Raw genomic sequence first — 13,837 nt, 5'->3', positions numbered from 1 at the left:
TGTAATGTATGTGTACCAATTTTCAAATCGATTAAATTTTTACAGCTTACATAAATGTTACGATATTTTTAAAAACTTCCTTGAATTGCCTTGAATATTTAAATTAAACACATTACTCGCCATCCTTTATTTACGTGAAAGAATTGTAAAATTGCTTTAGTTTAAAAACAATAATATTAAAATATACACACCAGTCAGTCTCTTGGCGTTGACCGTGGATGGCGGTAGGCAATCACATAAAAAGTACTACAAAAATAAAGGAGCTAAGAGAAAAAGATCTAATATAGTTTAGTTGTTTAAAAAATTACGAGCCAGACCTAATTAATCTTGAAATATTGCATGACGCCTCTATTTTATTACGGAAATATGTTATGCAAATTGTTTACGGTAAAACTTAATATATTTTTTCCTCGTATTTAATTGGTTATCAACTTCTGTTTAATCAATTAGGTAACTAGGACTTATTGTGTGCAATGATGTTGATAATTTTATTATACCTACAATTTACATTTTTACCGCCCCGTTCGTACATTATAAATGTGATAAATTACGTCATAAATAGAAAAATAATAGAGAAGGTTACTTGCTGAGTATATGTAACATTATATTCGTATGATTGAAAGGTCCGTAATTCGATTTGGTGAAGTAACATCAAGGCCCAGGTCTATGAAAGATAATTCAAATAACCAAACTGTTACGACCGACCAAAAACGAGCATGCGTCAGGCAAATGATCAATAAAAAACAGATGCAGAAATGTGTCTCCCGGATGTCCCGTTAAAGAGCTACTTGATAAATACATATCCATATTTATAAAAGGATACTTTAGCTATGACATGCAAAATAAATTTGTTACTTAATGTATAAACTAACTTAATCTCTCACTGACGTAAACGGCACATTATAAAGTAAATAAATGATATTTGATGTCAATATAATGGCCTCTTATCGCCACTTTGAGCAATGCCAGATAATAGTTGCATTTGACGGACCGGTTGAGTAAGTCGTATTTATCAATTTCAAATTGTATTAAATATATATCGAGGAATTTGTTGTGTTTTATGCGCTTGGTTACAACCATTTATTACATAATACTTTGGCCGAACATTACTTATCATTGTCGACGTGAGCATCTTTTTTTTTTACACTTACTTTTATTTTTTTAAAAGCAAACGGACGGTTCGTGTGCTTCACATCCTAAATGTTCCTTGATTGAACGAAGCCCAAGAGTGTACATACATGTCAAAAGTCAGCATCATTTGATAGCATGTTGTTTTAATTTAGGAATCACCTCCGTTAATTAATCGTTTTCTAAATAATTTTAAATCGTCTTGGAGTCATTGATTGGTGACGTAATTAAGAGAAACAACTATTATTTAAAACGTGTCATTTATTTTCAGTCTTTATACGAGTCGATAAAGACGGAGCCATTCAAGATCCCAGAGGACGACGGCAATGATCTTATGCATACCTTCTTCAACCCGGACAAGGAGGGGTGGCTTTGGAAACAAGGTGGCAGGTGAGACAAATTAAATTATCACATTACCTAATACCTAATGCATTTTGAAGTTGATTGTGCATTTCATGAAAGCGGTATGAATGAGAATTTTCTATAGAAATAATATATTATATTTATATATATTCGGAGTCGACCCTGCATACTGAATATAAATTTTGCTATGTATTTCACCTTACGAATTGTCAAAATAGACAAATAATAATATCGAGATATATATTTAGAATTATAAACTATGTTCCGAACATAGTAATAAAAAGTATTAATTCCAATTGACATATACATTGATAACAAATACATAGAATTATGAATTTAATGCAAAATATAGAAAATTAAAAAAAACACTAAATTTTCTAGTAACGTAAACATTGTATATTAGTACAAAGATAAGTGAGATTAAGATAGCGTTTAGGCTCTGTATTATCTACCGTTTATTATCTACTGTATTACATTATTCTGTTATGTTAGCGACTAGAAACTTCTGTAAATTTTCTCCTTATATTTTCCTCTCTTCACGTAACTCTGAATCACATTTAGTACTAAGTTAATAAAATTTCACTATATGTCCGACTCCATCAGAATTTATTAGACTTTGGCGGCGTATAGTCTCGATTCTGATCATAAATATTATCGTAGAACTCTTGCAGTGATATTTAAATTCACGTAAACTTGTAAAAATAAATTAGTATAATCATTGGTAGCAATTCTTTTGTTGTACTGTAATAGTTGTAAATTTTTTTTTTAATAATTTCAGGTATAAATCATGGAAGAGACGCTGGTTCATTCTAAACGACAACTGCTTATATTACTTCGAGTACACGACGGATAAGGAGCCTAGGGGAATCATACCATTAGAAAATATATCTGTGAGTTAACCTTCGTTATTAATACGTTTTATAAGGTAAAAGGTCGTGTATTTATTAAATTTATTTATAAAATGTACAGGTTTTTAGGTTCTTTACAACAATAAAACAATATTTAGTTTTATATTTAGTTCTTTACAATAATAAAGTTTTACAGGTTCCTGTAAAACTGGCGAGATTGTAATACTAAAATTGATTATCACTATATAAATAAAATTCTAGTGTGACAATGTTCGTTCCCATACTCCTCCGAAATGGCTCGACCGAATCTTAAGAAAAATTTTATGCATATTTAGTAATTCTGAGAATCGGCTACTATCTATATTTCAACCCCCTAAGTGATAAGTAATTTTATTTGTATACAACATATAAAAATACATATAACCCTTAATTGTCTTAGACCTCTTTAACATCAACCCCTATTTTTTATTATAGTATTATTTTTATTGAACTAAAAAATGTTTCCTATAAGTTATATGGCAAAACGACGTTTTCGGGGTCAGCTAGCGATATCTAAAATTGTATTTTCTTGCACATATGTATGCGCTTATTAAATGGTTTTTTGAAGTCACGTAAAAATTCGTATGCATTTTATCAAAATTGTCCTTTAGGCTATTTGTCTATAAAACGTAACATCGGAAGCTTCCTTGTTACATCGGGAATTTAACCCAAGAAATACTTTACGTACGTTTTTGCTTTAGTTATTCTCAGATAAGAGCTCAGTTTTAATTACTCAACACGCAGAGAACGTAATTTGGCGCATTTGGTGAACATATTGTTGAATTATCTCATGCATCGTTTATGTTAGTTTAATGTCCACTATTTTATTACATTATTTTTAAAGCGCATTTGATATAAACTGATATATAAGTATTTGGAACAAAAAATTTGGATGACACGGTATTGAAGATTTCGACACTAACACTTTATAGACGGAAAATTGTTAAATTAAAGTTATTAAGTGTGAATGGTTTTTAAAAACAGAGGACTAATACGATAAATTATAAAAAAAAGGTTTAAGACAAATAAAAATCACAAGACCATGTAAACTATAAAAGATTTCAAGATAATATTGACTATCCTCTGTTTTTAAAAACCATTCATACTTAATAACTTTAATTTAACAATTTTCCGTTTCATTTCACTAAACCTTCCTGTAACCGGTATAATTAACTGAGATAAGTTACATGCATACATTGCAAATCACCTTAGTAATCTAATGTTGATACCAAATTAGTTCCCGACAATTTGTGCGCAAACTTTCTATGCTATGCTTTCCAACGAATCTATAAAGTATCATTATCGGTTACACGCCATTGTTTTGTGTCAATACAATATATATATAATGACTTTCGTTCAGTACAAACATCAATGTGTAAAATTAATTTATATGTCATATAAGTGTACCCAACATTATATAATATACACGTCTTAAATAGAACACAGATTTTTATAAATACGTATATATCAAATAAAATATTACACTAAGAATTTTTCGAACTTAATATCTGCTAAATTCAATTATCGGATGTCGAGGCAGAATACGAAATCCTTTCCACCTCGACACCTGGCGTTCCACAAACCAGCTCTTTTTAAGGTACTATGTAACACTTGTTTGTGGACTCTGCTGACGTTGGAGGTATTTCTGTATATACACGCAAGCCGCCGGTTCCCCCTATTCCAAAAAGTTGATGATTTACGACGAATAATGTCTTATCTTTCATGACATAATAATCTTCGTATGTATTAGGTCCGTCCAGCGAGTGATCGTCAACGGCCGCATTGTTTGGAGTTGTATGCAAGTGGCGGCGCGGACCTAATTAAGGCGTGCAAGACTGATTCTGAGGGAAAGGTCGTAGAGGGAAAACACACAGTATATAGGTTGGTTTCCTTATATATATCGTTATAATTTTAGTGAGGTTTATAGTTTTTGATTAAATAGAATGGTGTAATAGATTGGATTTCCAGTATATCTTACACTGCTCTTCAAAACAAACCATGTTTACACATGACTTAATATAAATTTACAACAAAAAAAAAACAATGCAGTTTATAAACCTTGATCTTCGTCCAGATGTCTGTTTTCTTCATATTTTACAGTCAAGTAAGTCTGTGATCTGCCTTGTGGTCTTGTATTACTTATTGTTGTCTTTGTCACAATGCTTTCGTTCAGCAAGTATTATTATAATTATTCTATGATTCGTGTTAAAGATTTTACTGTCAGTTTCTCTCGCCCGTTCTACGCCCATAATTGCTGGCAGTAAATATAAATTTAGAAGCATAAATTATTAAGAAAACACTTTTTAAACACATAACATAAAGTAACACGCCGCTGCAAGATGCATGTATATAAAAACTGGATTGCGACTGTGGCCTGTCTTACATAGGGCAAAGTAAACGCAATATGTCCAGCAGACTCAAAGAGCACATTGCGGACATAAGACATAGACGACACACAAAATCAGCAGTCTGTGAACACACACTAGATAGGCCTAATCATTACATACGCTTTGACCAACCGAAAGTACTTAAAGAAAAGGAAAAATATTCTGCCCAAGATTGGTACGCGAATCCATTGAAATAAAAAAACACCCCAATTTGAAAAGAGAAGACGTCCTAAAATTATCAAACACCTGGGATCCAATAACATCCAAATTAAAACCCCAAGACAAACAATCCGCGAAAATAGAGGATTTGTGATTTGATTGATTGTGATTTAGTCGATACCAACTCCGGGGAAATAAATACAGATAACACAACTGTCTCTACAGCTGTGATACTTTTGACATTCAACACCTTTTGTCTTCAGTCACCGTGACCACGCACGCTGTAAAGCACGCGAAACGTCGGAAAAATCTAAATTTAAAATTATGTAAATAATTATAAGTTTATAATAATAATACATAGCTTTTATCCGTTTAAAAAGTGTTTTCCTAATGTGTAAAAGCTATGTTAACAAAAGACAATACTATGCAGCATAAATGATATCTTGATATAATAAATTTACTTTCAGAATGTCTGCCTCAACGGTGGAGGAAAGAGACGAATGGATCGAATGTTTACGTCGATCAATTAGCCACAACCCGTTCTACGATATGTTGGCGCAGCGGAAGAAGAAAGCGCAACACAGTGTGCACTCGGCACATTAGCAACGAATGTGTATGTAAAGGACTCCAAATATATCTGGTTTATTTAATTGTACCAAACTAGAAATCATCTGAGAGTGAAATTTTGTTTAAATGTTATTAGATTATAAGAGCAAAGCGAGTTCGCTAATAAGAGAAGAGCGTTCGAAGTTTCGTTTGAACATTTTCTTCGGACATACAAAATAAGACCTTATGTTTAGCTCAAAATGTCACAATTATCTGAAACAATGTCTTTGGTTTGCGAGCAAATAGTGCGATTTGTGTATAGAGGGCGTTAAATTAAATATTGGTATTAGATGTTTTATGAAGTGAATATAGATTGTGCCATCAATATTAAAAAAAAACAGTCAAAACTTAAGTCCAAGTTGAAAAAAAATATCCGCAATCCGCCGAACCTACTTGTATTTGTAAAACCTAAGTAAGAAAATTAAAATTTTGTAGTACTAACAAGTATGAATAAATAGCCTAAGCGGTTTCTTCTCCGTTAATAAATAATAAAAACAGACAAGGGAGCGTTCAAGTATTACGTCACGCAATTTTTGAAAGTTCTTGACCCCCCCACATGAAAGGCGCTGTAACGTTTCATTCATTCATACATTCAAATGTGGTGTACTGGAATAGAGGAACTGGAGTACTGGAAAGTGGAAAATAATACTAACAATAACGTGTAATTCAATCCCCGCTTCGTAACGTTTTAAAAGAGAAGATACCCCCCCCCCCCTATTCGTTACGTAATACTTGAACGCTCCCCAACACATTTGCGATATTTTATCCCGAGAGAAATAAAAAGTATTTTAACTTCATTATGTAAACCATGAACTGTTCTAAAGGCAAAGGGTAACAGAAGATCGTTATGAAGATTTTATAGATGGCACTATCTATACAGGCCTAAGTATTACGCAAGTGCGTCTGAATATTGTATGTGAATATAGATGTTATTTTATTTTTAAGCTATTGTAGCGATGTTTGGTGTACCAGTCAAACGTCCGTCTAATACGTGCGAAATATTGAAACGCGATGTAGAGAAAACAAAATTCTGTCACAATAATGTAACAGGAAATATTCAGTGAAAAATAAATCTTGGACCTATGAAGGGACTTAATCAATATCACGAGGTCGTAGGTTTTGATTCCAGCGGAACAATAATTATTAAATGAACAATGAAATAATGTATTATAAATTTCATTTGAATGACTACTCTGTCTTACGTACGGGTTATATAATCTACCAGTCTAAGCATTTACGAATGGTTTATGTAACCCGTTCGTACATATAAAAGGACATCATTAGATAATTTTACGTAATAATTAAAATCGTAGTCGTCCAAATTTGATATGTTCTATAAATGGCATCAGGCCACAAGGTCTGAATGTTATGAAACGTGTTTCTGTGGAAACAGGTCTGAAGAAATCTTGGGTTCGAATGAGAAATTCGATATTTTACTCGAATGAAATTATTTTTTTTTAAAGAAACAACCTTTTTTGAAAATAAATGTTTTTATGTGGAATTTGAATTAGATTGCATTCGTTACTTGAGTTTGGAAAATATTTGACTCATGTTTTACAAGTTCGTTTCCTATATAGTGAGCATAAACATATTTTCTTTTTAAAAATCAAAATTTCTTTTGAATATAATTATAGACTGTTTAAAGTACGTCCACAGTGTCCGTACTCTGTAACTCATAGCGATCACGTGGTCAATGTTGAGTTTTTGTATCGCGTGGTTCTCATCAGCGTTACGGAAATAGTAAATAATATACAGAAATTACATACAACCGTCATCGCTATTCGAAGTTGCATAGTACTGGCGCAGGTGGTGTTAAAGTCTCGCTCTTACTGTCTTAGTGAAGAATAGAATATTTATCTTGGCTAATGTATTAAAGCAATAGATTACGTACTGTCTGCAGATAAGACTATACCAAAACTTATCGTAGTTGGCGCAGTAGCACCTTATTTAGGTGATAATTTTTCCTGCCTTGAAATATGGATTGGTTTTATTGGGACTTTCATATATTTTTTTATCAAAGACCGTACTATTTAATATTGTTTTCGATAATGCTATGGCCAATTTAAATGCTATATTCTCTAAGACAGTAAATTAAATCTAAATATAAGAAAGACTGAAGGAACTTAAAAAAAACTGGAAAGCACACAAATTACACGATATACTTTCTTTGTATGGCCTAATTTATTTTAGGAACACGGAAAGTTTTCCGTTCAAACATTTTTCGTACACTTTCTTATCTTTCTAATAAGTTGATCATAATTTCTTGAATTGCATTTTTATCTATCTTCAACATCTTTTAACAAAGGAAATTAAGTGTTCTTTCCAGTTTTATAAATACTAAGCGAAATAGCGTGATAAATCATTCAAATATTGGATAAAACTCTTTATAATGAAAGGATTATGGGTCCTTATTGTCCAGAAAAGCATCGCTTGGTCTGCCAGTTAATTCAGTGTATCATTAATTCTACGTTACCATGACAATAAATTTCCGAGAAACTGCCAAAACGGCCTAATTAGGGTTCAACTTAAATCCTAGATCTAAACACAGTTTAGGAGCCGAGCACAGAAACTTAGGTAAAATTCTATTAATAAAATACCTATCGTTCTTCGGTTTTTTTTATCAGTGTTGCGTCTATGGCTAATTAATATTCTTTAAAGACAAGGATTTTTGAAAATAGTTTATAAGTATTAATAGTCATGTTACAATTTCATAGGTTTTTGGACTCAGGTCGACGTTTTAACGATTCATAGTTTCAACTTTTATCACATAGTTAGTTTCTCTATTGTAGGACTAACAGGGTATGAAATTTAGGTTAGAACATATAATCAAACACATTTTTAAGATCACGTCAATATCGTCTTGTGAAAGTCTCTTATGATTATATATTATTTAATACAAGTTATATAAAAATATTTTATGATATAAAGAAATCCCATACAACAATGGTCATGGCAATTTCTTTTGTAATCTTATTAATAATAGCCAATTTATTTTAAATCCGATACATTGCATTATTATTCAAAACAATTTAATATATTAACTTATTATATATATATGAGTAATTTCACATATTTATATCTAAAAGCATACGCAAATGATTTAACAAGACTGTTCACGAAAGTTTTCCAAATATACTCAACAGTACATCTGGTAATTTGGTTTTGGTTACGAAATAGTTTTGTTTGGATGGAAAAGAGTATAGCCAACTTGTGGTGTTATTAAACAATACTTTATATACTTTGGATATACAACGTGAAATTGGGTTGTCAAAAAGGCGATACTATGCCCTTCCAAGTATTCTATTCCGTGACTATAAAAGATTAAAGATCATAACAAAACCTTTATAGATAAATATTACAATTGCCTACACGGGTATTACGTATTTGTATATATAGAGAACACGTCAATAAAATATGTATATTATTTGTGCGTTTATGTCGATAATTATGTAACTGCGCATATACTCAAGGCGATGCATTCTAGAAGTTACTAATCCATAAACCAATATAAATGTAAATAATATATGGACTCTACACAAACCAATGATGGACATATATCATTATTGTATATTGCGATTTTAATTTATTAATGCAGCCATCAGTTAAAATTCCCGGCAAATAAGTTCTTAAAGTGTTTTCATACGCGCTGTCACATCGTACCGATTTAAGTGCCGGGGCATACATGTATATCTCTTGAAATTAGTCACCAAGGGGTATTTTGAATTTTTCAACATTCCAATATTTATTGCTTTTAAATTTGGGGAGTATGTAGAGTCCTTTAGCGTGTTTTAAAGTATTTAGGAAATGGTGCCTATTGATCTGTTTTAGATGTAATTATCGTTAATGCTATGTAAATGGCCGCAATTAATTTATCTCTATTGCATATGACAATGGATACATGCATAATAAAGTGTTGTAAATAATTTTGTAAGAAAAGAAATACATTATTATCTTTATTTGTTGTGTTTTATTATCATACATTCCGCTGGCTCTGCGAACTAAAAAGTGTCATGGGCACCGATACTAGAAACTTCCAGCGCTCCCTGTCCTGTACCACCTCCCACCAATTCCTGGCTTTCAGCGGCAGCAGGTGCTTCTCCACTCGATCCAGCTCTACGTAGGCCGGTTCAACTCCTGACTTACTGCCCGATCTTGACCCATACGCTCAAGGCCAATTGTATATTGTTTTATTATCACAAGCTTCTAATATATTCTATAGAATTCACAAACTACAGCTTGTCTTTGAAGGGACCTTCTTGTCCTGTCTTTGTCTACACCTGAAGGGACGGTTGTATAGTATGGCTACAAAAGGTACAACACCGAATAAATTATATTGAAGATAACAAATAATGTTGAATAAAAATTTTATAGACACCTTAAAATTTGCTGTAAATATATATAATTCAAAAAGTTGTTTACATAAATGAGTAGTAATTAATAATTCTAGTTACAAATACTCTTTGGCTAATGATAAACATTACGTTCCTTAATACCCCCAAAGACAATATACTAATATAGTCCACTACTTTTGCCAAAGAATAAATTTATCTTCAATAATTCTAATTTTGTTTTAACTATATTTTTAAGCCGAATTCCACTGTTTTCATTTTTCAGATTTCGACTGTCTCTTTCCATTACATCTAAAACAAAACTTGTTAAAAAGAGATGAATGAATATACTTATAATTAAAAGACTTATTTGTCTTAAGGAATAAGGCTGAATGTTTTTAACTATTACCAAACTCTTTGTAAAATGTGACAAAACCCTTGCAACTATTCTGGGTTTATAGTACTTATGACCTTACACCATAAGTATGAAATTGGGTTTGGTCACATCTAAAATCCCGTATTTTCAATGCAATATAAGTATATAACACTAAATAATTATATAAACTAGGTAACTAGAATTTGTTCTCTATATCTTCTACCATATTTACCATGGAATGGAATGGAATTCAAAGGAGTTGTTTAATACCTGCAGCTGATTTTCAATTTCGCACTTCAAGGTAGAATACAAAATACCATCCGTATTACCTCGATGTCCGTCGTTCCTCAACTGAGCGTTTCTCAAGTCAATTTTTGCCGCGCACCACCACTATGTGGAACCAGCTGCCCACTGAAGTATTTCCAAATCAATCCGATTTAGGGTCCTTCAAGAAAAGAGCGTACCAATTCTTAAAAGACCGGCAACGCGCTTGCGAGTCTTCTGGCAATGCGAGTGTCCATTGAAGGCGGTATCACAACATTAGATAAGCCTCCTGCCCGTTTACCTCCTATTACAGAAAAATCACTATCGACCCTTAATCAGCACTTATTTGGTAAAATTATTAAAACACATACAAAACATTCTATTGAGGTAAGTGTCTTAAGTAGTTATATTTCAGCTCTGTTCGAGCGTGAAGTGCTTCCTTTTCCGTCGGTGAAACGTTGATTGCGTAAGTGTTGCTGAAATAATACACTGGAACACTTGTTCTTGATGATCGATTATGTTAATACACACGTAAGTAATACTTGAGCTAATTCTAGGATTTTTTTTAATGATTGAATTCCTATAAAACAATGTCACATAGCTTGTCTTGAGAGTAAGTCGTTATTGAGAAAGTAGGTACGATTTTGAGTCTGCATCATTGATATTTTTAGGAGTAGCAGTGTATCAGCCTTATATACTTACCAATCCGGAACCATTATTTGTACGAACTGGTACGTTAACCATTTTCTGCAGGCAGTATACATTATATATATTGTATAAGTAGCTAAATAAAACTTGTTCTTATAAAACAGTTAGTAATATAACGATTCATTTAATTTTTGCACAACATAAATCTATTTTTTAGAAAGAAACTCCACAATGCGGTTGGCTAATTATCTTCTAGTGTTACGGTTGACCTGTTTAATAACAGCTGTTATTGTTAAACGGTACTTGTGGTATATAATTATTACATTCTTAGAAAATTTGCAGGGTAGAAAGAACGTCAAGAAAGATGAAATAAATCTGAAGTTTATTTCATCTTTCTTAACGTTCTTTATGTTATTATGTTCTAAGAAGAGACACGGACTTATATATTATATTCTGATTGACACTCTCTCAGTGTTTTATAATATTTTAGTTAATTGCTTATAATCTGCTTAGAAGCCAGAAAATAAGATGACCAGAGTTATTGGAAGTGCTTTTTATAATAGAAGTATGCGCTTTCCCCCAATGAAAAAACTGGCTAGGCTACGTGCCGAGACTAATATCATAAACAGGCTTGTATGTTTGACAGAGTATCTTGGAAACTACTGATCGAAAGTACTTTACCAATTAATAGCTACAATATTAACTAACAAAGGCATGACGCGTATGAATATGATTAATATTTGTGATTTCCCATTTCCAGGCAAACGAAGTGCACGTAGTTAATAGTAATGAATCAAATAATAATGAATGTAATATTAAAGTATTTTATAAAATAAAACTTTTTCGATACCAATAGTCAGGAATTGTGTTGCGATATTGCGGGCTACGCGATTGTAAGGAAGTGGCTTGGCTTTGGTCTGGCGGCGCCGTCTTAAGTTCTCATCTCATTTTCACATTTGTATCTAACACATTTTCTTAAGAAATTGATTGTTTTCATTTTAACTTGTGATGTTTGAGAGCGTGCATAAAATAAGATCATTTTCTTCATTCATTCATTCATTCAGAAGCAGTTAAATTGCGTCCATTGGCGACAAGTTAACGAATGCTAATAGAATCTCACCTCGAAAGTCGTGACATGTTTAGCTAACTTATGTTGCTAATTCTAGAACATATAGGTACATGCAAATATGCATAAAGTATTGGCGCACACAATAGTATATTTTATATTCACGTTTTTTTTCCTAAAATACGAAATTACGTTAAACAATTTTAGATTGGGATATATTCTTCCAAATAATTTTGTTTTTCCTCATACATTGTCTCTTCACTGAGACATCATTTGATATAAACACCTAGCCTTACTTAAGGAAGTAATGTAAGTCTAACCTAATTTACTAACGATATTTAACATAAAGTATCCAATAACAGAACTTATAGTCTCTATTAAGGGGAAGATACTGTTTTCTTGTGTTCTATTTTGTCACTTATCACTGTTCAGCACTTAAGACTAATGTGCAGTAACAGTAATTCATTAATACAAATTGTATTGTCCAAATTATTTTAATTAATTCATCTTTTAATGCGAGACTATGATACAGTATAACGCAAATGAAAAAAAATATATATTTCCTAATTTTCTATTGTGACTTATTACAATAGATAACTTTTTAATATAAAAAATTCAACTAAAAACAATATTATCAAACAAGAAAACTTATGACTAATATATATAACTTATCTGTATAGGTAAAAATAACAAGTAAAGTCCGGTCTATGTTACAAGAAATAACATAATTGCTTATACTCACACAGTTAGGGGATAGCGTGATAAATAATGGTATAAATTGTTCATTCAATTTCCCATAACAGGTTACTAACAAAGAAAAGGTTGACGTCAAGGTCTCTAATTATAATATGAACTAAGATTTTACTTCTTACCTCTAGACAACTTTCTAGGATAAGTATGTCTTTCGACGTACCTACCTACTCTTGAGCTTCCGGATTTAATAAGAGCTACTACTACTTTTAAGTATTTCGAGTAATCTATTAATTTTATTCACATGTATGGATTTATTTATTTTTACGTTCTAAAACAATGTAATGTATGCCTAAAAAATACACGAAAATTTGATATCACACATACAAAAATTCAATCTTTTCAAATTCAATTCATTTCATTCAATTCACAAACAACCACAAAATATAAATAAACATCTCTCTAATACATTCTACATCATATCACAAAATTAGGCTTTTCAGTGCTAAAATATATTGCCTTTTTTCAATAATTGCTGAATTTATTCTTATTTCTTTACAAAGTATCAAACAAGTTGTTTTTATAATAGATACGTAATTGAAATATTGTAATTACTTCCATATCATTAGTACATTAGTAGGTCGTTTACATAACTTGAAGAGTTCAGGACTTCTTTTTGCTTGGTCAACGGACGCAGTGATTTTAATATGATTTATACCATCAATATCGAATCAACGCTTTTCATTTCGCTTATTTCAGACTTAATATGTTTCAGTTGGTAATCCTATTAGAAATTAATTATGATTGCGTAATTTTAATTTCCCTTTACTTAAGACTTCTTTACATACTTATTGGCCTATTTAAATATATGTTGCTTAATAATGGGACTTAGTTCCTCTTATTCAATATTTCTAGCTTATAGCGCTCTTAAATCA

At 31.6% G+C, this 13,837-nt stretch overlaps 1 protein-coding gene and 1 long non-coding RNA gene across 5 annotated transcripts in view; one reads left to right on the top strand and one right to left on the bottom strand.

Moving 5' to 3' along the window:
- LOC123709099 (cytohesin-1) overlaps positions 1 to 9,486 on the top strand; it is a 33,863-nt gene extending 24,377 nt beyond the window's left edge. For all 4 annotated transcript variants that reach the window (XM_045660228.1, XM_045660227.1, XM_045660226.1 and 1 more), the window contains 4 exons: positions 1,400 to 1,518; positions 2,270 to 2,381; positions 4,129 to 4,259; positions 5,392 to 9,486. In XM_045660228.1, coding sequence (XP_045516184.1) covers positions 1,400 to 1,518; positions 2,270 to 2,381; positions 4,129 to 4,259; positions 5,392 to 5,527 — 498 coding nt within the window. In that variant the 3' untranslated portion in view covers positions 5,528 to 9,486. The remainder of the gene's footprint in view (positions 1 to 1,399; positions 1,519 to 2,269; positions 2,382 to 4,128; positions 4,260 to 5,391) is intronic.
- LOC123709100 lies at positions 8,705 to 10,641 on the bottom strand. Its single transcript, XR_006753679.1, has 2 exons — positions 10,505 to 10,641; positions 8,705 to 9,832 (listed from the first exon to the last, which is right to left on the bottom strand). It is a non-coding gene; the product is annotated as an uncharacterized LOC123709100 (long non-coding RNA).
- Positions 10,642 to 13,837: the final 3,196 nt, after the last annotated feature.

This window comes from Pieris brassicae, chromosome 4, assembly GCF_905147105.1.
Source record: "Pieris brassicae chromosome 4, ilPieBrab1.1, whole genome shotgun sequence".
NCBI lineage: Eukaryota > Metazoa > Arthropoda > Insecta > Lepidoptera > Pieridae > Pieris > Pieris brassicae.
This window is presented reverse-complemented; position numbering and strand designations above follow the sequence as displayed.